General features: G+C 41.7%; 1 protein-coding gene across 5 annotated transcripts in view; it reads right to left on the bottom strand.

Annotated features, from left to right (window-relative positions):
* The window catches only part of LOC137778925 (membrane-associated phosphatidylinositol transfer protein 2-like), a 37,599-nt gene that overhangs the window by 8,508 nt on the left and 2,383 nt on the right, over positions 1 to 26,708 (bottom strand). For all 5 annotated transcript variants that reach the window (XM_068566299.1, XM_068566298.1, XM_068566295.1 and 2 more), the window contains exons 2-16: positions 14,314 to 14,539; positions 10,027 to 10,241; positions 9,220 to 9,341; positions 8,379 to 8,612; positions 7,892 to 8,227; positions 6,363 to 6,458; positions 4,098 to 4,202; positions 3,949 to 4,013; positions 3,666 to 3,737; positions 2,812 to 3,056; positions 2,381 to 2,570; positions 1,903 to 2,022; positions 1,467 to 1,681; positions 1,157 to 1,332; positions 761 to 931 (exon numbers count right to left, since the gene is read on the bottom strand). In XM_068566299.1, the coding sequence (XP_068422400.1) occupies positions 761 to 931; positions 1,157 to 1,332; positions 1,467 to 1,681; positions 1,903 to 2,022; positions 2,381 to 2,570; positions 2,812 to 3,056; positions 3,666 to 3,737; positions 3,949 to 4,013; positions 4,098 to 4,202; positions 6,363 to 6,458; positions 7,892 to 8,227; positions 8,379 to 8,612; positions 9,220 to 9,341; positions 10,027 to 10,241; positions 14,314 to 14,391 (2,440 nt within the window). In that variant the 5' untranslated portion in view covers positions 14,392 to 14,539. The remainder of the gene's footprint in view (positions 1 to 760; positions 932 to 1,156; positions 1,333 to 1,466; positions 1,682 to 1,902; positions 2,023 to 2,380; positions 2,571 to 2,811; positions 3,057 to 3,665; positions 3,738 to 3,948; positions 4,014 to 4,097; positions 4,203 to 6,362; positions 6,459 to 7,891; positions 8,228 to 8,378; positions 8,613 to 9,219; positions 9,342 to 10,026; positions 10,242 to 14,313; positions 14,540 to 26,708) is intronic.

Below are 26,708 nucleotides of genomic sequence, written 5' to 3' on the forward strand. Positions count from 1 at the left end.
AAAGAAAAAAAAAAAGCTGAGTCGAGCCCATTTCTTATAAATTGCTACTGCTAGTCAGTCATATACTGTCATCTCTGCTCGTCATCAAACCGCTTGAACTTACTTCAAAAAAATTATCTTGAATTTATCTTTAAAACTTAAATAAGCCTTGGTTCAACAGTAGAAGGTAAAAGTGTATTTTAACCTTCAAGAAAATACTCGGCTCATTAGTTACCTTCAGAATTTATAACACAGTAAGGATGGTTTCAAATGTGTGAGAGACAGCGTACATCCACAAACTCACTAATATGAGAGGAATTTTGCTGGAAGACCACTTTTCATTACGCCTAAAATAAAAAAGCATGCAACTTCCTGCACAACAACAATGTTGGAGTCTGTGTGGGAGCAAAAGAGCTGACTGCTTTTTTTGTAGGTGTACAAAGATAAGGCTTTACTTAGAAAATGTAAATTTTGTTAAAATTATTTTGGGACACGAGATCCCGAACACCTGCCCTGTGATGCATCTTGGGAACATTCAAAGTGTTGTGATGAGAGAGGACCGCTACTTGACAAAAGTTTTAATTGCAGCAAGTAAGAAAGCCGTTGCCAGAAATTGGCTTCATGTAAAATCCGAAAACAGGAACTGTGACTGGAAATTGTCAAGACATTTTTGCTCTAGAAAACTTGACATACCTTCTACATTAATTAACTGTTAATGTCCGGATATACACTGAATGGATATCGCTGATGCTTTTATTCATCACCGGTGCAGAGGGCTCACCAAGCAGGGCGGAGTTTCCATCTCCCAGGGGAAAGCGTTGGTAACGGGGAACGTTGAAGGGAGGCAGGAGGTGAAATTTTCTCTCCAGTAGAGGCTCCAGGCGGGAAGCTGAGGGATCAGCTGGATGGAACAGGTTATACACCTGTTGACAGGCAGGCCGCAGCTGGGCCACTAGGGGGAGACACCAACCAAAGACATGAGAGAGGAGAGCTCTCGGAAACCCTTCCCACAGACTTTCTTTAGATATCGTACTAGCTTTTAAAACATTGGAGACATACAATTAACACTTTGTTGGTATGCACCATAGAGGTCACTACGCTGATTTTTGTAGAAAGAAAAAGGTATTTTTCAGTCTTGCATAGTGTGTCAAAAACATATCCAATATAATTAGCTTACCATCCAGCATAGGAATGACCGTCTTTCTCAGGGCGAGGACCAAGCCCAGTGGAGAGCCAAACATGAAAAAGTCAGACACTTCAAAGTCAAACTTCCCGAGGGAGCTTCCATCCAGCATAGTGCTGCTGCTGGACCTGCGTGACACTGTGTCGTTCCGCAAAACACTGGAATGTAAGCTGGAAGCACAGCAAAAAGTAATGTCCGCGTGCAGAGTTAAAAATAAATCACACTCTTGACAGTACATAACACCAGAAATGAGACTGAGGTTATTTCACAGATCATGATTTTTGTCATCGCCCGCTCAACATACCTGGTCAGGAAGGCCTGGTGTTGTTTTATTGTGTCCACTTCGTAGGTGGAGGAGTCACTTCTCTTGCGTTGCAGTTGCTGCTTGGTGTCGTCACCCGTGCTAGCACGAGGGATGTCGATGTTACTGCGACTGAGATGGCGGCTGCCCTCCAGGGTCGGAGAGGCAGACCCGAGCCCGCTGTTGACAATAATGCCAGGAGAGAGGAGATCCTGGTCCTGCAGGGGTGATTCAGGAACACAATCCATATATCTTATATAATAGATAAAAGGTTTACATTGTACAAATCATAGTTGCAGGGCATATTTTTAGAGGGGATGTCTTTTGGAATTTCCGATTGCATTTGTCAAAACAATGTCAAGTCTAAAAAATAACCATATGAGGGTTAAGATATATTTTTGACATTTGTATGAACTGCCCAGATTGTTTTGTCTCTTACCTGTCCACTCACAACACTGCCCCTGCGACTGCTGTTCTGGCTTTCATTGACTGTCTGACTGCTACTGCACAGTGCATCAAATCCCAAGATTCCTCCCACACAGTCCCCAATGAGGCACACCTGAAATAGGTCAGACATAAAGTTACGAAAACAATATTTATATTGTTGACATACATCCATAAGGTTTAGGTTTTCAAAAATATCCATACACCTGCTCCTACACAGTTCAATAACACAAATAAGGTTAATATGTAAAAAATTAAAAAGTAAAAAATAGAACGTTGAAGGCATTTATGGTTTTTGAGTGTATACCATGATGCATTTTAATGTCTAGATGTTAAAGTTTTGTTTAAGTTTTCATACAAAAGGCTCAGCTGTGATACTAGGATATTATGTAGCTATAAAATGTATCTTCAAGAACAATAACAAAACACAGAAATCGTTACATAAAATGGCATATTAAACTTCAGTAACTGACCTGGCCAGAGAACGCTGCCCCGCCCAGAGACTTTATGAAGTCTGTGTACACCTGGTTGGCTCTGAAGACAACGGCGGCCATGGCCTCCTGGTACTGTGGAGCTGAGGTTGCCAGGAGGGGGAGAGCTGCCAGAGGGATGTGGTCCTGGCTGCTCGACAGACAACCCTCATCGTAGCTGTATGGGCTCAGGCTGCCGCAAAAGACACAAAAGGAAAAAAAAAGAAAATTAAATTGTGAAGTTATTTTCAGATCAAGGCAGTCCACAGAGGTGTGGGAAGAAACAAACACAGGAGGAGCGAGTGTCATGAGCTCAACCGGGATCATTTCCATTAAAAGCAAACAGCAATCATAGTCAATAAACAGAGGCCGTCAATCATGATCCACGATGCTTGCAGCGTACAGACAAAATGTGAGCATGTGTTCCCTCTTACTTAGACACCAGGGAGAAGGCCTCGGCACAGATGGCAGGGCAGGGTACCAAGCGGATGGCGATGCGTCCCAGCGCCGCGGGGTAGTGAACACGCATGACTGTGTCGAAAGCCGTACTAATCATGTTGATGTCGGCCTGCTTGCTGTTCTGGTCCCCGCCGCCTGTATCTAGGATGTTCCCTCCGTGCAGAACTAAGATCAGCACATGGATCTTGGAAGGCTGCAGACACTGCTGGGACGAGTTCTCCTAAGAAGAGAAGTAACACAACACGGGTGATGGATGGGGATGACAGAGAAAAGAATAAATGATATATTTACTCATGAAGATATCCCTTTCATCCGCACGACCAAAGACAACATGCTTACAGAGTGGGAAGCATCACAGATAAACAATAATGCTTGAGTTATTGTGTATGGAATTATTTGTGTTTTGTCAGATTTGTGAGTCACATGGACAGCACAATGACAAACAAACTTCTTTTCAAAACCAGAGCGGGGGTAAGGAACCACGAAGGGGAACAGAACAAAGACAACCAACACTCCACCTGGACGACTGTTCAACTAACAGCAAACCACGACAATGCTTCCTGATGACAAGTCACATTAAATACAACATAATGTGCAGTTTTGTCTTTGAAGTCTGACACAAAACTTTTCAAAGAAGCACTATATGTACACTCAACGCCACAGCTGCAAGTACACAGAAGTTGAACAGAGGTTGGTGAGGTTGAGGATTACAGGTTTTGGCAACAAAAAAAGGGCATGGGCAGTAAGTACTGGGTTTGTTCACGGGGGTCGGGGGCCTCTGTGGAGCTACTGTAGCCCACAGTGCACTCAGGCCAACATGTGTACTTACTGAGTGGTGCCTTGTTACCGTGATGGTGGGAATGGGAGAGCTATCGGTTTGGCCGCTAACAGAGCCACGCATCTGAACACAAGAGGACAGAGAGGCTCAGGGACAAAACAGCCCTTCTCTTATCCTTTTTTTTATTATTATTATCATGAAACCATGTTTAACTGAAGCCGTTGGGTCCTGAAGTGCTTTGTCCGTGATTTCTTTAGGAATATTTATTTCAGACATAATTCTGCTGGTTAGCATTGTGTTTTGTAAATACACATTCACGGTCAAACACACGTACCTCATCAAGTCTTTCCTCACAGCTTGCTCTTTCATAATCCACCGTCATTTCCTTCAACAGCTCACCTGCAAACACACGCACATTCTTAACATCAACTTTCAAAGGCAGAATGACTTTTCATGATGAAGTGCTCATACTCTTCATCATACCCGGTGTTTCATCTGTGTCTGCAGCTTCAATCTTGTCTATGAGTTCGTTGGAGTTCCACTTGGCGATTTCCTTTGGGAAAACCTCCTCGCCGTCCGACAGATCCTCTGCAGGGGCGACACAAGATGCATCGTGATCAACTGAAGTATATGTGCCACCCAGGGTTCACAAATTTGTTGGAGCGCCAACAGCATAAACAATTTATTAAGATTGACAGGGTCATCTGAGTGACATTGGCTTCCTCAGTTATGTAACGTTGACCAACATAAAAGGTACCTTGTCAAGCGTTCCCGAAAGATGAAGTTAATAAATCACTCAATAAATATTTATCACGACTTAATGGTGGCCATCAAATGCATATTACGCTGAGTATTCTCATGATTGATGTATCATTTTTGTACCTGTGTGCTAGATGACAGTGGCCAATAAGTAGTGAAATTATATTACCAAAATGGATTTTTAAAGTAGAAAAACAACTCCATTTCCGGAACCATTACCTACTGAGAAGAGGCTTGAACTAGTATTCATCTTTTGAATTTAAATAAATTAATTGATGGACTGTTATCCATCCACCGACATGAATCTGTGAATTAAAAAAGGAGATGCAGAATATAAGAGATATCCCTTATTACCCCATAATGACTTGTAGAAATCTCATGTAATTCCATTTACTTCCACTGCAGTTAAAATACAATAAATAACACAACTGTTGTTGCTTTGCAATCAGGAAGTTGCAGACTGTCTCTCAGAAACACAAATCCCAGAATGAGACTTCTATCATTCATTTCATTTGCGTACAGATTGTGTGTCTTGTACACACAAGTAACTTTTTCTTTTATTATTTGTAAAGTAATTAGCTTAGTTGCTTAACTTCTTTAATTTCTAAAAAAATTAAAAAATAAAGTGACGGTAATGAATTATCAATATAATCAATGCTTTACCTTAATCAATAAATAATAGTGTACGCTTTACCTTAATCAATAAATGTTATCTATTGACTTTATTTATTCATCAATAAATAAGCATATTGATTATATTGATAACTCTTTACCCTCACCTTATTTCCAGCTTCAATTGCAAGTTGTATAGTAGTTAGATTATAGAAATGTGTAATTGTAGCAGTTACATTTGTTTTATCCGGTTTGAAGAACGCTTACTGCATTACCAGACACACTGAATGTGGCATCTATGAGGAGTTCTCCTCAGAAAGATTTCCTTTATTCATTTGCACAAAAAACAGCAAAAGGGGAACTTGACAGTCAAAAATAAATGTGGTTGTCAATAGTTTGTAACAGAGAATTTCTGCAAGAGGAACGTGACTACAGACCTTTCAAAAAGGTAAAACTCTAATACCAAAGGCAAGCTGAGCTTTTGTATTACTCAGCCTCTCTCCAAATAGAATGTGTGCGTCTCTACCATGTGATTCATCCGGGCACAAAAGCACACGCACTTCTGTTCATATACACTGTATCTTCATTCTGATACACCAGGCTAATTTATTGACCATAATGAAATAACTGCAGCATCAGAACATCTGTAAATAAAACCTGAGATGGGCAGTGGAGCAGCATGTCAGTAGTCACTGAGACACAGGGTTATGTACACTACTTTATGACAGAGTGGTCATGCATTTAATCCATTCATTTGATAACATGCTCCCAACATGCAATAATTAGTCCATACAAACATTAACACTTCAATGCAATAAATGATCAACTGTTAACACTATTCAGTGTAATGATTGCATACCAGCTTCTCACAATGACATGAGTAGATATTTATTGCACTTCAAACAGGTGGAAACAAACAAATGCAGCTAAATCTGCACATATATAATAAATGACAATTTTATTCTCATTTAATCGTCATGATTATAACTTAATTAAATAATTTCCACCACCCCGCATTTATTGCTTGGAATTGTGAATTGTAAAGGATCGTGTGTGTGAGTAAACAATGAGGAGGACGGATGGACAGAGATACAGTAACTGTGAAATCTGGACTGGACAACAGGATGATACACCTGACCCGTGTCCTCGGCCAGTCTCATCCAGCAGAGAGCCAGGATGTCGTACCACACCCACCTATTTCAACTGCAGCCCCAAAGCATGCTGGGTATCTGGGAAGTTTAAGAACTGATCTGTGGTTAAAGAGATGCATGCAGAGTCAGGAGAGAGGAGAACAAGCAGGTTCTTGAAAAAACTGAACACAAACACAACACTATTGATCCAACTATTGACTCCAATTAGAAATGAAAACTGGGTTACCATGAGCATCGAAGAACTCCTCCTCAGAGCTGTCATCTGAGTCTCGAGCTATGCTTTGCATCCTCCACTCTGAGATGCTGTGACGTGATGGGCTCACTGAAACACCGCACATGAACAAAAAATTCACTGTTATTTTGGGACATGTGTTTCAGCCTCTCTCTTTCCCTTTTTAACACTCACACACATACACTCTACAACAAATAAACATTGCACAATCTCCCCCAGCCCACACACGCACACGCACACACACACACACAGTGTTATATAAACATGCAACAATCTCTGTGGGGCATCACAGATGGACTGCTTGGTGGTCAGAGGGGTTGCGTGAGAAGTGGGCCCCAATGTTACACAGACAAGCTACAAGCACTCCGACTACCAAATGCCAGCCGGGAAAAATGGCAATACTAAAGGCAGGCCATGTCTATCACATCTCTTTCTGTCTATGCTTCATATACAGTATATCATTAGTGTGGAGGACAGAGGGGGTGTTGCTCTAAGTGGCAGACTGGTGAGAGGGGGGCACAGCTGCAGCTGTCAGCACACAGGGCGAAACAGCAGCGGTGGAGGGGAGGATCAGTGTGAAGAGCGTCAGCCTCCTCTAGTCGGTGACGTCAGCACTGCTGCTAAAAATAGCCCAGGAAAGAACCACAAGGGTATGTTACAGGGGTGAGACGAGACACGCTGGATGAGAGTCAGGGTCCAAGAGGCAGCCACAGTGAGCACTGCCTTGAGGTAGGGGTGACACTGGAGATGGGTGTGTTCAAACATGTAGTTTGTGATGTCACAGCTGCTGCTAAAAATAACCCAGGTGAGATACACAGAGTTGTAGGGGTGAGGAGAGGTGAGTGGGATAGTTGACAAACAGTCAAGTAGAATGAAATCATTCCAAATAGTCAGGCATCGAACAGAAAAGCAATTTAAGCTCGGAGCTCTTCTACATTGATTCATTCGGCTTAAGAGCTGTATACACCAGTGTACAACGGAACCACAAAACAACACATGTTGTCTATGTTCTCTCATTGGATAGACTTTTCAGTTGGCATGGCATTTTTGATTCGACTGTATGCGTCTTCAAGCAATATCTACTGTCTACTTTTAGAAGAGCTGAACCAATACATTTCAGTTGGCTTCTTCACTCAGAACTGAGCCATTACGATACGATCTGTGGAGCTACAGAGTTTTTATCACTTCAATCACCAGCAAATCTTTATGCAACAGCAAACCAGTCACTTTAAAGAGGCACCTTTTTAAGCTTACAGGAGAGGGGGGTGTTTGATACTTTACTACAAAGGATCAACACACAAAAATCCTACAAACAGAAATAGCATTGTGCTACTTTGGCTTTGCACAAGCTTCATGCTTGACCTTGTTGAATTCCGAAGTCTCATTTATCACAGCTGGCTGTGTTTACACATGGTTTGTTGTTGGTATACCTCAAACTTGAAAGGAGTCTGAGGACGGATTGAACAATTAAGCCACCCACACAGAAGTGACGGATGAATAGGTCAAGAAGGCATGCTCCTCACCTCCTCTCTTTGATGAGCGGGAGGATCGGGATGAAGTGGACCACTGCTTGGTGAGTACACCTCGAGGCTGGAGAGTCTCTCCACCTGAGCTTACAACCACCTCCTCAGCTTCAATGGAGCTGATCGCCTCTTTAACCTCCTGCTCTTTGTCCGGAGATGGAGCACCTCCGTTAGCCTCTGTGGCCTCCTCCGCCTGACTGAACTGGGCCATCTTCGTGGCCAGGGCCAGCTGGGTTTCCAGTTCCAGCTGCCGGATGTCCTCCATGGTCAGACCGTACCACTCATCCTGCCAGCACCAGGCCTGCCGGTGGGCACGCACCATCACCTTTCTCAGTCCTAGGCAGAAACGGTAAAACATCACACACAACTACTTCAAAGAACCATAAGGTTTACACATTTAGATCATTGTATATTATACATATTATATATCATTATAGTAGATAACACCCCTGATACCGTGCTGTAACATTTGTGGCAGCATACTCACCAACATCATGGATGAAGCGTTCAATCTTAGATTGCATGCCCCAGTAACGAAACTCCACCTTACAGAGTTTGTAGGCACACATGATGGGGGTCTTGCCAGGGTTATTGTTGTACTCCTCTATCCAGTCGTCCTGCAGAGGGCCCCTCTGGGTCTTGTCTGACTTGAAAAGCCGTGTGTCCTCCTCGGCTTTGTACTCATAAGGCAATATTGGATCCGTCACGATGTCGATGGGGTCTGCCAAAGGTAGTTCAAATCCAGAAAGCAATGACTAATAGAGCTAGGTGTTTTAAATGAATTGCATCAATTATGCTATTACTGCATGTTTTTAAACATAGCTTTAAAACGTACATAAAGTACATAAGGGGGTGAGGTAGTTTTAAGGCATTGTGTTTAAAGGCTTGAAATTATTTTATTAACTGGATTTCAGGGTTACATACAAGAATAAGTCATTCATTAAAATGATTACAATCAATGTTGTAACTGGGGCACTGCATGCCCTAAAACAATTCATTTCTGAGGAGCTTCATATTCAAAGGGCTTACAACCGAACAGAACAAACATGCGGTTGCACTATATTTCCACAAGTGGGCCTCGTCTGATCCTTATGTTTGACACACAAGAGGACAGATATAAAGACATCAGACTAAGTCTACTACTAACCTGTCTCCTTAAATAACTATTGAAGGAAGTATCATGAAATTGTGGTTCTCTAATATAGCCACACAGTGTGTATACTGATCTAATGTGTTGGACTTTGAAAGTTAAATGAACCTGATACACAATAAATAAAATAAGTACATCTGAGCTTATGTTGTTTTTGTTCAGGGTTAAATGATCTCACCAATAGTCCTCTGCCTCTTCTCTACTGCAGACATGTTGAAGACATCTGCTTGGTTGCCTGTGTCAGGTTTGTAGTAGGTCTCAATGTCAATGGAAAACTTCTCAACAAAGGGGCAGGTATATCTGAAGGAGGCGAGGGAACAGAATCAAGTAAAACAGAACAATTGTCCCAATAAAGCAACATTGAATTATGATTGACATCTGCTTCCAATTAAGAGACTTCTCAACGGCTTTAGATCAGATCTATGTTATTAAGGGTACCCTCTCACTGCTGAGGATAGGAAACGTGTGAGCCATGCCCATCTGTTGCATCTAAGGCGTGTGCAGCAAAGCTGTCACTGTTTCAATAGATATGTTAACAGGCACTTGCAGTCCATCAATATCCTGACACTATAATCAAGGGCACCTCTCTGTTCAGCAGCTTCACGTCTGTGTTTGTCAGGGCGCACACAGACAAACACACTGACACCCTCTGAGTGAAGCCCCATCAAAATCCGACATCCTGTATGCGCTGCTGGACACACGCCGATCTGATGGTCTGCTCTGCAATATTCTGACAACTTGCTCTGAGGTCATCATTTTCTCTTTTACTGAGGCACAGAGCAGGATTCCACGATGGGCATCATCAGATCTGTTTCGCGTGTACGGAGGAGTACAACTACTTGCCGCTGTAGTTAGACACCTCTGCACTGAACATTTATACCATTGAAAGAACACATTTATAGTTTTCTGCAAACTTTGGCAGAGTTTAATACACTCCCACTCCTGCTCTGAAGGGGCGTGGAGGTGTCCTTCCTGCAAACCTCACCTGGTGCGGGTGTAAGGGTAGGCGTTCCACGACTCCTCTTCAACCCTCAGTGCTGCTTTGGGCAAGATGGAGCGGAACCAGCTGGGAATGTGCATGCCAATATGGTAAACCTTGTGGGTGTACTGGCCCGTACCACCCGGTCCATCTGTGTAGGGCTTATTCTCTAGAATCTCCACCCCGCTTCCTTCACCACAGCTCTCTTCTCTGCTCTTTTTCTGTTGAAAGAATTAATACATGGAGGTTGAAGTGTGTTAAGTTTTCATGTTTGCATACAAGTAGTGTCGTGTAAATGGAGTGCTACGTTCAAATGAATTTATCCTTGATTTGAAACAAGCAAAAGAAGTCGATGAATGGACAATGAATAGCTTCCTGAAAGCTTTGGCAGCTCTGAATTGCAAATCAGAAAGCCCAAAACCGGCTCATGGAGCCACACCTTATCAATATTTACATTACAGGTGCACACGGGAAGAGAGGCTGGGTGTAGCTTGCAGATGCAGTTGAGGTGACTTACAGCTAGGTGACTCACTAGGTGAAAAACAGGAATGTGTGGCATGGAAAGAGGAAGGCACAGGATTGTTATGCAATCAGTGAAGCAGGAAACGTGAACAACAGAGCATAGTCCAAGTGCTGACGATATTAAAAACACAGGGCGCAAAGAGCGAGGACCATAAATGTCAGAGATTACTGATGTATCATCTTGCTCTCATCAGCCGCTGGACGATCTTTTAACATAATGTAACACACACAAAGCATGAACACAGTATTCAGTGCTGGGATAACGGGGAGATATTTCTTTCAGTCAGGATGGAGGCAACGCAGTGAGTCAGTGATGGGAGGAGGAAGCCACTGAATCGTCCAGTGCTCCGGACCTCATTACCTCTGACAGGTCATTCATTAGCCACCCGCTCTGCTCTCAACAGCCCAGACACAGATCCAAAGACACAGCACAGACGCCACAACACCATCTAACCGGCCGTACAGCCAACCAGGACGCGAGACATGAACCAAATGTTGAAAAATGTAGTGACCTTTATGCATACGAACACTGTGAAATGTATGCAGCTGTAAATGTACACACATGTAAACAATAGTGTATACATAGTTTCACAAATGGAAGTGTAAAGGAATTCACTCCAGAACACAAAACACAGTTGGCTTAAAATAAGGTCTGTCCATTATAGTGAGTACTATTATCATTATATCTGGAAAGATATTTTGCTGTTGCTCTTTCCAAGTGCAATTGTTTTTCATTTGTATACAGACAACTTGTAGACAGTTGTCCGGTAATGTCTGGATGTAAAGTCAGCAGTCTAGGTAACAGTAAAAAATAAGTTTCATTATGTTCCACTGCGGACTATCCCTGTAACTAGATTGCTGACAGGAGACAGCAACCTGCCAAATACAACGGGTGTTTCTCTCCGGTTGAGCGGTTATGTATTACTATCCCCTATGATTTGTGATCTTTGTTTGGTTCATTTGTGTACAGGTACAAATTGTACTTGTGGAGGACATTGATGAAGAAATAGTTTTCAAGAGTCTCTGGAGGCATGTTGAGTGTCTCCAAAGGGGAGACAGGGCTCTTCTCTACACTGTTCTACTGTAAAATACTTTTTGGTTCAGCACACAATGACAAAGTGATTTCAAGTCCTGCCCTCTTTCTCTCTCACCAACCGTTCTTTAAACAGCCATAAAACTTTTACAAATAAACCTTTCACAATGAAAGCCTGCCGTATGTGTTTAGATCCGACCACTCTGACAGGATGGGAGTCACGTCCTGGTTTGTTCCTCTTGCCATCAAGTTAGCGAGGAGTGTTTCCTGTTGGAGATGCTTCTTTTCACTTCACTCCACAGATACAGTTGCTTAGTCAGAATGTGATGGATGTGTGCAGATGAATGAGACGCAGTGAGATCTTCTCATATTTAATTTTTCACACATTCAGCATTTGCTTTGTGCATTACTGCAAATCCCGATGTGGTGATAATAAATTTATTTATTTATTAATTATCTTTCAAATGAGAAGGCGCAATTGTAAGAGCAAAGGAAAGAAAGTGGGAGGAGAGATTGGGTGGGGCATAGCTGGCTGAGGTGCGGATATGGCCAGGCTATCCCGAGGCCTGACTTCATCTATGAGGCTAACACTGGGGACGAATGGCAGGCAGGCCTGCCTACATGCTGCAGTTGCCCTGGTAACATACAGCAGTGAAGCGAGGGTATTCACAGACGCCAGCAAAATCCTCTCTGCTTCGAATACAGCTCTCTTTTCCTTCCACCCCTTCTCTCACTCCCTCCTTTGCAACCTCTTTTTTTATCCTCCATTTCCTCTTTTCATTCACTCGCTCTCTCGAACAAAACCTGACCATCGGCACGCTGCTGATGTCATGGTTGTCATAGTGACAGAAGCCTCACAGAAACAAAGCTGTGGAGAGAAGGTGAGGTCAGGGGAAGAGCCAACTATGGGTCACAAATGCAATAATTCCTCTTCTTTCACTTACATGCTTGAGAATGCACATATGAACTTCTTTCAAGACTGTGTAAAGCTGCTCGCACATGCGTCGCGTCTTATTTGCACAATGCCCTGTCTGATAGGATCTAACACGGGGCATGCAGAAAATCTGGGAATGAAGTTATGCAGATATGCGTTTCACAGACTTAACTTCCTACAATACCCTTTTCAATACAGCTAATGTGCCAAAGAAATTGAGTGCATCAAAATGTGGCGCAGTGACTAGCTTGTGCTGTCTTGTAACGTCTGCTTGCTTTAGGGCATGACAACTGAGTCATGCTCCCTACCATCTTCAGCGCTACTGGATTACCGGTCTGTTTGGCGGTTTGGGGGGGTGACAACAGTTGTCAACTGTAAAGTCTGATATTCTTTTGGAGACTAATTTACAAAAAGGACAAAGGCCTTTATACTGTTAATACACTACAACAAGCTAACCTTCCATTGCTTTGGGAGAAAATGTTTTCATAGTACATCGGGAACAGACGGGAGAGGCCATCTGAGCAAATACAGGTTGGCAAAACTGTTGTCTTGTTTTGGAAGTATTGTTCTACCAGTGGGTGAATACTTATTCAAGACCTTCTCAATATAATCAAACTAATCAAATGGGTTTTCAGATTAAAAGTTGTCACAAAGGGCCGTCTATGAGAAGGTCAAAAGCTAAAAAAAAAAAGAAGAATTTCCTACTTCTCCAATCAAGTTGCACCCTGAGGGCTGTATTGCTGTTCAGCTCAACTACCTCATATACATGAGTATAAGGAGAGTATAAACTAGGTATATAAGAATATTTCACACACTTGACAATTATTATTTCCTGATCGAAGCCTTCCTTCAGTGACATACCCACAATATAAAGATCACTGAAGAAGCAGTACACTTTTTAACCAAGAAACAGGTCACCTGATAACTCTTGAACAAACATAAAAGCAATGAGATATATATATATATATATATATATATATATATATATATATATATATATATATATATATATATATATATATATATATATATATATATACACACACATTACACACCCGTGCAGCTCAAATCCCAGCACAACTGCTGAATGTTAAGTGCCAAACATTTGCCTCAAACAATAACATTTTAAAAGAAAAATGCACCTAATTGTCCGAATGTTTCAAAAATATGTCTAAATAATAGTAACTAATGCCGTTTTTTCTCTCCAAGTCATTGTCGTTGCTTTCCATGCCTCTCCTGGGTAATGCTGCTCAAAGTGCACCTGGTAGTACCACAGGATTAAATTTATCCTCCTTCACGTACACATGTCATATAAAGAGAAAATATGTTGCCACACAGGATAATCAAAGCTGTATAAATCAAGTTGTTCCCGCTTAGAGCTGTAAACCCTAAAGCTCTTCCACAGACTCCAGCTAAGGGTTCGAGGAGAGAAATTAAACTTCCTGACACGGACAAAGCAGTAAGTCCAGATCCATTGCGTTATTTTGTGTGCAATGAGTTTGCAGTGAAAGCAGGGTGCCCCCACCCTCCTCTTGAAGAAACATGCAGTCTATGACGGAAAGAAAAAGCCAGCTTCATAAAGTTTTGCTAATCTATCGGGACACAAGCTCTCTTTGTTCCATTACCTCACTGACGTCAGACCGTGTGACCAATCATTTCATAATTGGGCACGCTGCAATTGCACTGTTATTTTTTCTCCCCTCATACTGCTTGTTTTTGTATTCTGGTTTCCGCACCACTGGCGGTTTTCAGCTGAATGTGTGTGGATGAGAGTTCGGTGAGGAATATGGAGTTGTGACCTCACCTGGATCATATAGAGCTGGGCGATACGGTACTCCTCCACACTCATGGGCATGGGAATGCGGTACTCCTTGATAAGCATGGTGAATATTAAAAGGAGGGAGATCGAGGGATCGGGGAGAAGATTGACAAGGGAAGGGGGAGGGAGGGACAGAGGGGACAGGAAACACTCGCGGCGGCTCCTAGATGCGACTTGTCAAATCACCAGCTGAAGTCCACATTGACGATTCCTGTGGGGGAAGAACAAAATAAAAGCATTAGGTATGCACGCTATGAATATATTACAAAAAATAAATACCTGCATCTAGCCAGTGTTTGTTCGAGTCAAAAAATGCTCTTAACTCTGATCTGATTTATGGATCTCTAAAAAAGGGTAATGGTTCCTCAAGCAGGTCTTCATCAACACACATCACTCAAGATCAGAAACCAGCTTCAATCAGCAACCAAAAAGATTCTTCAAGAGCAAAATATTGCAGCACGCAAGCTGTAAAATTCCTCTACACATAACCGAGAACAAAAATGTATTCTGTTGCTCACACACAGATGAAGAGGAGAGGAGAGCCGGAGTATCATTCAGGGAATATGCTCAATGTAATTACTGTATGTCTGGTCCAAACCCCGGCACCGAGGACGAGCATCAGCGTTGTGTCTCCATCCAGCGTGCAAGTTCCAAGTAAGGAATTTTCCAGGATAAACTTCTCTTCTTATACAAGTCACCGCTCTGTGTGTGTGTATGTGTGTATGTGTTGTGTGTGTGGTCAGGCGGCTGGAGTCTAAGGCGAGCACCCGTGCCTTGCCAAAGGTCCAAACAGCCACCCTGTCGCCCCCAACACTTCAGCACCGTCACATGGGGGGCTCACTCAATGTAAGAAGGATTACAGTTGAGTGGGGAGCCTTACATAACCTTGTAAGAACCCCATGTGCATGATCAAGGTTTCACAAATAGCAGCTTCAGAATTACACAAAGCATTGTTTTCAAACCACTGGGAAGATAGGGGTAGGTGTGGGCTATACATAACCAACGTGTGGGTGGCGTGAGTTGCAGAAGTCTGTTTTTGACCAGAAAGAGAAGAACAACTCTAGAGCCAAGAAAGTACAAAACAAGATTCTGACTGCACACTGTCAGCTAAAGTGGAACATGAATTGAAGAGGAGTCCATAAGGAACGGGAGACGAAAGATCAAAATAAGTGATGAAGCACATTATTGAATGTATGTAAGGAAAGTCTTGTAAAACATGGGTCCTTTGAGCAGAAAGCCATCAGGAATAAGTTTGTCGTACGTGTTTGTCCACATCTCCCAACACGTCAACAACAAAAAGATTTAAAAGTCGAGTTAATAAAAGGATACTTCAGTCTGTATTTTGAAACGGCTGGTGAAAGCATCTTGGTCACCATTGTCCAGAGACTGTATCGTACAGTGTGTGTCTGACGAGTGACAATACCACCACCGTGGCTCTGCCTCCATTTGGTTGTCCAAGTAAGACAACACAGCATTGCTTAACCCAAATATTCACTCTTTTCTAACCTGTGGCAAACAATCGGACCTTGCTCTGGCACCCGGTTATTCTAGCTAATCACATTAATATTCCCTCTGCCTCACTTTGTCCCGTGAACAAAGGCCAGCTTTGGTGAGGATCCTGGTGTCGGCTAGGGCTCTGGTCGAGTGCTCTCGCCCCCACAACTCCCCACTGAAGACACATAAGCTCGCTGACACACTGCCAAGACAAAGATGCAGCCAGTATAACTTTTCAACCAGGAGCAGGTGTTTACTTACAGACTGGTTGGTGTTCTGATTAAAAAGTGCACACTTCTAGAAATCATCTTTTATATAATATTGTTGCTCGACAAAAACAACACATTGACAAAATTGGAGCAGAAAGACACATTTTGCTGAAAATAACTGCACTCTTGGGAAAGACGGGGATAAAACTAGGTTAGCCTGGAGAGGCCCAGAGAAAAGCCTGCAGCTCAGGAGCCCGAGAGAGGCCTCTAGGTGTTAGTGCCAGGCTTTAGAGGAGAAGGTCACAGTGCTCACCCGGATTGACAGTGTTGATTAAAAACAGCTTGACAATCTACTTGAAGCTTGGTTCAACAATGTGGCAACAGTTTGAATGTGGGTTGCAACTGATGCTGCAACAAACTTCTCTTGGCAAACTATTCTGGATGTGACAGTTATTTTGATTTGTTTGACACAGATTCATTTACTGTGCGATTGTCTGTCGGTGAATCAAAGTCCAGGCAGCTGCCACCAACTGGCAACCCACATTGCAAGAACGTGGCACCAAAGAGGAACAAACGGAGAGAGACAGGAAAAGCAACAGGCAGCTTCACAGAGGGATGCCGCTCATTCACAACATCTCTCTATCCAGCAGGATGAATTAGCAGCCTGGGGTGATGTGAGGGGGTACTGGGATTTGTAGTGATGCATGTGAATTATGAGCCCAATTGTTAAGCAGGATTATGACAGTATGCCTATGTGTTAGAGCAACAAACCATTATCTTCACCATGAATTGATCTGTTGTTGTTTTTGTCTTAATAAATTCATTTTCCAATAAAGATTTAAATGGATATAAGGACCAATTAGTTTCCCAGATGAACAACTCAGAATAATTGATTCATTGCTCAACTAATTGTTACAGTGGTACAATTAGTAATTTATAGGATATTTTTAATCAAACGTTTATTTCAATAATATTGCTTTGCTTAGTTTTCAGAGAAAGTAACAGTTTCCATGTGGCAATTTTGTTCCAGGATAAACAAGAATATGTTACATGCAACAAGCAGGACAAAAATGTTTAAAGGAGACAAGAAACATTTTAATATTTCTTGTCTTTATACTTGTTGGGCAGAGATTCCACGTTCATTTTAGCTTCAGCTTCCCACTCCTCCCTACAATCTGTTGATCTCATCGTGTTAAAATAAACCACTTCTCGTGTTTTGTTTCAGAGTTGCTTTTCGTAGCAGTGTCTTTCCTATTCGGGTGGACACACCCAAACTTGCGTTCCACAAAAATTTGGTTTTAGTATTTAGTCGTAGTAAACTGAAATGAAATAAAATTATAACAGCCCACACATTTGTATGCATTGTGGCTGTGCCTCAGCACTAATAAGCAATATCTCCTCCTTTAATGATAAACTCCAGATCAAATCACGGATTTCAAGTGTCCAGCTGCTCCACGATTATCCCCAACATGTCTCCTTTACAGCAGCATTGCGGACACAGACCTAAAAATGCCCTGCTTGGTTAAACCTGTGAATGATGCAGATGCTGTGCACAGCATAGGAGCTGTAATGCATGATCCACCAGCAGCCTCGAGAGTGTACTGGCACCATGCTTGACCCAGAAAAAAAAGAAAATCACACGCACACACACACACACTCACACACATCCACAAACTATAAATAGCCCGGTTACAATAATCCTAGCATACGCAAGCAGAGTGCCTGACGTTGTTTGTTCAGAGAATATGCTCCTTCCTTTCTAAAAATACCGTCTCTGCCCCCTCTAGGCAGTGACGCAATAGCAGCACACGCCACTGCACAGCGCTCATCACAAAGCAGCCTCCAATGTTCCTGCTCCTGTTCGGACAAAACTGAAGCTAACGATGGCTGCAACAAACTTTGAGTAGGACTGATTTGTACCTCAACACACCACCACTTTTTTGGCCTGTTACACATGTGGCTACCTATGGCAGGACGGTGCACCCCGAAGTGTATAAGGCTGCAACCGACTCATCTTGCATTCATGCAACTCCAAAAATAAATAAAACCAAAAAAGCAATTCACGATCGAAACACAACTCGGCGTACGTATTCCCTGATCTAAAAAGGAGCAGGAAGAAGAAAAAGCTTATTTTTTTCCGCCATACAACAAAACATAAACAAACAATAGAATAATATGGTTTGTCACATACAGCTAATTACAGCAAATAAACATACAGTGAATATCAGAAAAAGAAGAATCAAGACCTATTCACAAAAGTTTCTCATGATCAACAAAGAAAAAAAGATTACCTGACACTTCATATTGTCTATTGTTTTTTTTTACCTTGTACATTTTCTTGAACTGAATATTATATATTGAGAATCCCACAGTTTGACACCAACTACTGAAACACACATCTGCTTGAAAGTAATCCGTGCAGCACATGTGCTTCAAATTTAATTCCCTTCTATGGTCCTTGTTCTCTGTACTAAAAACAAACTGTAAATTTTGCCCTCTACATAACTAATGGTGTGTGTAATCATCCTAGATGGGGAGGCTGAAGCGCAGTAGATAGAAGGGATCGTCTTTAACCATAAAGTTAGGGGGTTGATCCCCGGCTCCTCCTGCCTGCATGTTGAAGTGTCCTTGAGTGAGACACTGAACCCAAAGTTTCTCCCCGGGCACTTTACAGCAGCCCATTGCTCCTAATGCTCAGATTTCATGTATGCACCTGTGTGTTTATGACAAATATAAATAAGTTTGAATTGTTTTATATTCAAGACTTTTTCCGATAATATGATGCTAAACACCACAGCTGGCATAAGGACATTGCCTGTAAACACAATTACACAGTTGGGACTCCTACAGCTGAAATAAACAAACAAGTGCTCACCTCTAAAAAGGCATAAACAAGAAGTGTCTAACCTAAACAGATGAAATGTCTACACTGAAAAGACTGGATTACGTCCACCACAGAGCAGAGGCTACCATTTGGCCCCGAAACATTAAATAAAGCTTTCACAAGATCCATTTCCTTTGCCACCCAAAGCTGTCCTGCATCACAATAACGGAATATGTCATTACTAAATCTTTCTGAAGGTACAACATATATGTTAGGATGGAAATCTACAAGAAGAGCAGACAGGTTGACCACAGGACAAAGAGCAACAGCTGGGCCTTGCTGTCGACACAAAGCACAATACTGGGAAGGAGGTGTTGACTCACAGGAGGCTTTTTTGATGTGCTCTTTTAAATTCAAGCCTGTTTTAGAATTAGAATACCTTTATTCACCAGGAATGTTTACACAAATATAGCATTTGTAACATAAGACAATAGACTAGACAATCAACAACAACAGTACAATAGATATTAAATTAAGTATAAGATAAAGGGCTCAGACAAACAAACAGAGAGCACCACTTTGAGCCAGAGCAACAGAAGAAGTGGAGGATCCCAGAAAAGCTGGAGGGGGAGCAGGGGTTCCCTCATGACTGACCCAAGAGGAGACCCCTTTAAAATACCAGTGGGAAATGTTCGCCCCTGCCTAAAATACCATAGATCAATTTCACACAGGATTGCCTGGACATTGCAGAGACTTCAGCTATGACAACTGCTGCAAACACAGCCTCTGCCTGTGACAAGAACCCTTGATTGAGTTGATGGGCTTATCCACCAATCCAGTTAAAATGTCAAAAGGCTTTAGGACAATGCTGTTTGCTCTGGGCTGTGTACACTCCAAGGCCAGAGTGATGGAGTTTACTGTACCAAAGAGCCCATGAAGCATATTTCAAACAAGCATGTAGTAAAAAAAGACGGAAAAATAAGATGAGCTCATTCTGTCCAAGGGCAAAAGATGACACATCATTTATCAGGTGTATAACTTGGATCAACATGTGGCACAGATTACTGATTACACGATCAGTTTAGCTCTTTCACAAACTGCCTGCTTAGGCTTTAATGAAGAAAGATATATTTTATCCTCATCTTTAAATCTATCTGTATTAATGCTAACTTTTTATCTATACCATATTTGTGAATGTGCAGGGGTACTAATCATACATTTGACTATTGATACAAGATATTCCAATCTCTATAGTTCATGGAACAGCGACTAGAACATTTCTATTCCGTATACAGGTGGAGTTTGGTTGTAGGCTTTCTGACAAAAGGCTATGTTTTGTTCGTTGTTCGACTTCACTAAAGCAACAAAGGGGTAAGCAAACATTTATCTTTTCTCCATATTCAAAAAGAGGTCAGGAAGGCTTGTATGTTATACCACAAGGGGCTTAAAAAGAGGAAGCATAAAAGAGAAGAAACCATTTGGCAAGGGCTGTCATTTAGACTGCATAAAAGCTGCAATTTGAAATGAGGCTGAGCTAAAAAAAATAAATTAAAAAAAGCCACATAATATGATCTCCTAAGAGCAGGTACTTTAGCATCAAAGACCACAACTTGCTTCAACAACATAAGTAACTAGCATCACGAGCCGTGCCATTAGCCAGCAGAGCGGTAGAATCAGGTAAATACAAGTAATAACAAACAAAGTCACAATAAATAGTGGTGCTTCACCTTGTCCACAAACTCTACAGTAAGCTCCCGTGATGTGCCCGAAGAAGAGGCCATCTCTTCTCCTGTCCCTCTGGAGGCCCATGCGCCTCCAAAAGCTAAGGAGGTAGGATGCACAACCTGCCCTTATTCTTTACTCATCATCACCATCAAAAGGTGAAAGCTAAAATAAAAATAATTGACACCCTGTGAACATCTTGTCCATTGTGTTCTTCCTCCTCCTCGTCAGATATTGCAATACCTGATTACAACATAAGGCAACAAGTAACACTTGACATATAGCTGTTGCCACTGGTTTTTGTTCTTTCTAAATATATGGTTGGTTGTATATTGCGGTTTATAAACAAAATCATGGCAAACATGGGTTCACTCCGAGGCAGATCAGAGAAACTCACTACATCGGAAGCATTTAAGTTTAGATTAGATACCCCCACAGCATGCAATAAAAACATTCTACATAAATCTGGTGCCCAGTGACTGCTGAGAACTTTAAGCTGCATTAATACACAAAAGGCATTGTGTTCTTATGTCTCAGTGGTGCTCATCAGTCCCCAGCTTTCCAAAACGGGCATGTTACATACCAGCTCTATCTCTAATCAACCCCACACTTCACACTGAAATCCAAAATTAGATGACCTTATGCAAATTACACTTGGATTAATCAGTTATGTTCCAAGGTTAAATGAGAATCTCCCCTCGCTGTCACTCTCTCGGAGCGTTTAGAAAGCCTAAATACACTGCGCGGAGAGCAGTATTATGTAACCCAGGCACAGAAGAGGAAAGCATCGCTACCCTAGAATTTTGTCTATCCCATTAACTAATTCATGTAGCTAGAGACCACAGGGCAAGATATGCTTTTGTGGATATAGATTATCTCTCTCAAACATCTCCATCAGCTCCTTTATGAGTGTTCACTAGCAACAAAATGCTGATTAAAATCAAGACCCTCGAATGTGGAGCCTGTTGCGAAGTATTTGCTCACCACTGATAGTACAAAGGCTCGGAGGAATAACAACGAATGGATTTCCACCATCATTGCCACTAGCAAACTCTTACAATAGTGAAAAGTGGTATTGGCTGAATGAACACATGAACACACAGACACACACACAGTAGGCATTTGAGATGAAAAGTAAAAAGAAAATGACTGAATGTAAAATAAAGTGTAAGAATATTTCCAATATCTGTAAGAAGCTCAAACCTGACACCGAGATATAAATGAGGTGGCAAATAAAGCATGTGTGATTTTATATTTGAGAAAATAGTGGCTTTTTTGTGGCCATTGGAGAAATATAGTTGATTGATTTCAATTTTGCACTTGTTATTAGCACTCTGATAACTGGCAATGCAACTTTTTTTAATAACTGTGTCAAAAAAGACAAATGAAATGGATACTACTCACTACAAAAAAAGCCAAAATACATTTCCTTTCTGGCCTCTTTATCCTCTCCATCATTGCTTGAAAGGGGTTGGGGGAGTTACCATGGAGACACTGGGCTCTTTTCTTATTGGTTGCCAAGATGAAGTCAGAGTGACGAGAAAAGTAGAGACCAGAGGCTGCCGGGGCCGATACTTCTTTCTCCTGTTTCCCCTGTCTCCACTTTCACTTCTGCCAGTCTCTGCTCTTCCCAACCTCGGCTCATTTCCACTGCTCTCCGGTTTCTGTCTTCTGGCGACAGCATCAGCCTCCGATTCTCACAAACCGTCAACCTAAATATGTCACTGTAGTATACTGTATGTAGAAAAATTGTCTATACAAAAGAATGTTAAATCAAATATACAGTGGTGGGTGTGATACACATTAGCCAAGGTGCAAAAGTACCTTTGTGTTTACTGCTAACACTTTACTTAAATTCAAAATATCAATAAAAGTCTGCTGAAATCCATCTTGTGCCCTATTTTTCATGCTCTAGACACTGAGAGGATGGATTTGAAAACTTGGGTGTGAATTGAGGACTGAGAAACCAAAAAATATGCACACATTAGCCAACTATTAAACTAGAGGAACCGTGAGAAGCAAGGAGAGGAAAGTTTAATCGTGTTTTTAGCAAATGACCTTTCATCCATAAAAAGGTACAGTAATATAAAGCTAACCCCTCTGCAAAAGTACCAGATCAATGAGTTGATAAAAGTAAGGACAGAACACAACTCTGATCTTAACACAACAATCTCGATCTGTTTCTTCATACCTTAATGTGGCAACTGTGGCTCAGAAGGCAGGACACTTAACCCCTGATGGGCACACCCTGCATGGTCGCCTCGGTTATCAGTGGGTGTGAATGGGGGAATGACATGGAGCGGAAAAGTGCTTCAAGTGGTCGGAAGACACGACAACAAAATAAATAAATCCACTGTTTACCATTCTATCAGTCTTAGGTTTCTTTTGAATCAGAGTCATCAGACCAGTGTGCAGGCCTGTGTTCATTCAGAGGATGCTATGCATCAAGGCAAATTAACTGTCAATGATAAGAAAGCTGCTCATGAACAGCAGAAGTCGTCTGCTGCCCTTAGGTGAAATACCAGCACAGATAATGTGCACGAAAAAAAGTGTTCTACCCAGTGACCAAAGAGAGAGAGGCAGTCTCTCACACTGACCATAAAAGGCCATTTTCAAAGATGCTCATGGTCATAGGACTTTGTTTCACATTTCAAAAGGTTCTGAGGTCAGGTTGCAGCTCTGTGGAAAACCCGGCTTTAGCACCTTGGAATTTTCTTATGAGAGCAATAATAACCCGAAAACTCTCTTTCAGTCTTATACCATAAGGGATTCTGACGTTTCTCACACAGAAAGACAACGCTCTGAATAGAGACGCGGAGCGCTTGTCTGGCACATAGAAGCGAACAATGGGCACAACGCAGAGAGACTTCCCAAAGAAATAGCCTGTACGTGGTAGAAAAGGGACAGAAGTGAGGGGGCATCGACGAGGGGGAGTTAGGGTCTGAGGGAGTCTATTTTTAGCCTTTAGAGAAATCAGGTGTCTGCAGCCCATGAAAAAGAAAAGAGTGTGGGTAAAGTGACATAAAGCAGCACTGTCGCTTTTATTTTACATGATCCATGTGAGTCAGAGAGCGCTGCAAGGGTTGGGGGGTGGAATGCAATAAAACAGAAACAAATATAAAATGGCATATATAGTCCATACTGACATGAAACACAAGATAAATGAATGTAATGCTAAATATGGTGGACACGTGGAAAATCCCCAGCGGGAAAAAAGTACACTTCATTTGTAATTCACAGCAGACTATGAGCCTTGCAGATTAGATTAGTTGATACATTATCGACTGGGACTTTGCCTCACAGCAGCAGATATTATTGCATCTTTCTTCTGAAGCGCCAAGAAGGTTCCTGGTAGAGAGGGTTTGTGTCAGAGTGTCTCGATTTCACCTTTTGCACAAGTCTAATAAATATCACCACGAAACAACACCCCAGGATGCACATAACAGACCTCATTCCTCTTACATAAAATTAAACTCAAGTAAGGACACAGGGAGGTGGTCAACTGCTATAAAAAGACCTCAGCTCTTCCAGTCCACCCACACCGTTAACAAAACTGGTGTCCAAAGGGACAGGAAAATAGCAAACGCCTGTACAAATCGTTCATTTTTGTCTCATTTCCCAGACAACCCCACTGTAGGAGCATTAGCAGTGAAGTGACATTCATCAGCTGGTTCATCGGGGATTGGTGAGGACAGGTTGTTGTTGTCCCAGTTAACAGCTAACCACAAACATTAGCATCACCTGCTTTGTTAAAAGGGAGCTGAGGCAGGAGTCGGGTGCTTTGGAGAAGGACAGTCGGTGGAGCTCAAGGTGCAGAGAAAACACAATGTTCCAGTCAGTGTTTGGCTGGCACCCAGATGCATGATGGGGGCTCATCTGAAATACTGTAATGATGCCTGATTGTCGACTCAAGATGACTTAAAAGACAAAGTAGAGCTTCAGATAAGCAGCCAGCTGGCTATGCGTCCCTATATACATCTACACAAATATGTAAGAATATCAAAATAGTTACTTCCTTTGGGAAGCTCAGAGAAATATGTTTCACTCTAAATAGGGATGTACAAACCAATCTGCTCATCATCAAAGTGGATCAATATTGATTTAAAATATAATCATATTTACTTTCCCAAAAGACTCCTTGAAACTGGTATAATTCTTAGTGTGTGTGTGCAGTGCAGGAAGTAATGTTCCTCATGTAGCCATCTTTAGAATCCAATTCAAAAGCAGATGTCGAGCTGTTCATGACAATGAGTACAGTTCATTGAATGGAAACGTCTAGCCTAAAAGCAGACACGTCTTCGCTCCATTTACGATCGTTTAAATAATATTTTTTATTTCAGAAAAAAACATTAAAGTTTGCTTATCCTTCAAACTGCCGTCATATGACGGCAGTTTGAAGATGCAAAAACAGTTCAAATAATTCCTGTTTTTGCACAGCTAATAAAATAAAAAGTTAATCTCAAGTCCTCTACCAAACAATTATAAATACCAAAGGATGTTTTTTTTTAAAGATGAATTGATTAAACACTTAATTTTAAAAGTTCTGCACATAATATGCTCATAAGATAAAAATCCCTTCCGGTGCCATCAGTGCTCACAGTCTTTATTGACTATCAAAGAAATGATGGCAACATGAGATGAAGCATGTTTGTACCCAGGAGCTATCAGGTGTGGGAAAATAACAGTCCCAGATAACATGATAGGCTTGTTGTGAATCACATGTAATACCTTCAGTATCGGTTTGTAAAATCATCTCACAAACGGTATTCCTACATCCTATGCCAAGTAAATATCCGAACAAAGCCACGACGAGAAACTTGCTGATGCAACCATATGAACAATTCAGTGAGGAATGAGATCATTAGGTACACACTTGTCAAATGTGTCTTCTTTTGTATGGCTGTTTAACAGCCGTACAATCTAAAGTCACATATGCACTGCATTTTATCAATACCCCCTTGTCTTGTGTGACAGTGATTGTGTGCATATAGTGAAAGATCAACATGCAATAGACTTCCTAAACAATCCATGGTCTGCTCGAAGTAAATAACCAAGATTATACCTCTCCTCTGCTTAAACCGACAGACTGTATTAAAATATTACAACAGATTTTAAAAAAGAATATTTTTAAAATCAATGGAGCAACATGAAGAAAATGTCCAATAACCACTTAAACAGGAAAATCAAGTTATGATTATACTATATCTTATAGTGCAACATATACTGTTGGTAACAGCCGTTGTAAAAATGTCAACGCCCCTCAAAAAAGCCTCATGTAGTTTTTACTGCGTTTGTACCTGATATTTCTGTGCTCTTCCTGTTACAGCAATCTCATCTGTTCAGCAGCCCTAATATACATGGAACCAAAAGATGTGGTGAGCAGCTGCATACGTCATTGAAACCATAACTGACAGGAAGTGAGTCTTTCTGGTTTCCTTGACTAAAATGGCTGTATACTAATTTTTTACCTCAAAGACAATCATGAGAAAACCGAGGGATGTAGCAGGAGAACAGAAGACCTGTAACGTGTAGGAATACATTTAAAAAAAACTCTCTCTCAGATACAGTGCTATGAATACTCAAACACGTGCTCACAAGCTACAGGCTCCTCTGTCAGGAATTTTCCACACCACAGTCACCCGGACATACAGCATATATTTACATATTCTCACAGCCTTTTCCTCCTGACCATCAGGAGGTTGTCAGGCACTCCTGTAACTGAATAACATTCGTGGAGTAGTGGTTAATAGTAGTTTTAGGGAAAGAGACCTGTGAGACACAAATGAGCAAACATTAGCATAGTATCCGAGTGCAGCTAGAAAATATTATCCTCATTTATCCATAAGGTCATTGCAGTGACTCCACTTTGCTTTCTGAGGCGGTTAAAAGACAAAACACAGCAACCGCTTTGATTCAACAAATGCAGCTAGTGAACACGGAACAAAAAAAAACAGTGTAGATACATTAAAACATGATAAAACATGTTTTACTACATTATGGCTCCTTGGCTAAGAAATACTCTGCAGCAAGATAAGAAAACTACTGATTCACACCAGGTAAAGATGTCCATGTGTGGTTATCCTTGAACTTAGGAACCACTAAACTCAACCAACTTCTGGAATGTGTCAAAC

This window comes from Clinocottus analis, unplaced genomic scaffold (assembly GCF_023055335.1).
Source record: "Clinocottus analis isolate CAN_PGR_092001 unplaced genomic scaffold, fCliAna1.0.p SCAF_7, whole genome shotgun sequence".
NCBI lineage: Eukaryota > Metazoa > Chordata > Actinopteri > Perciformes > Cottidae > Clinocottus > Clinocottus analis.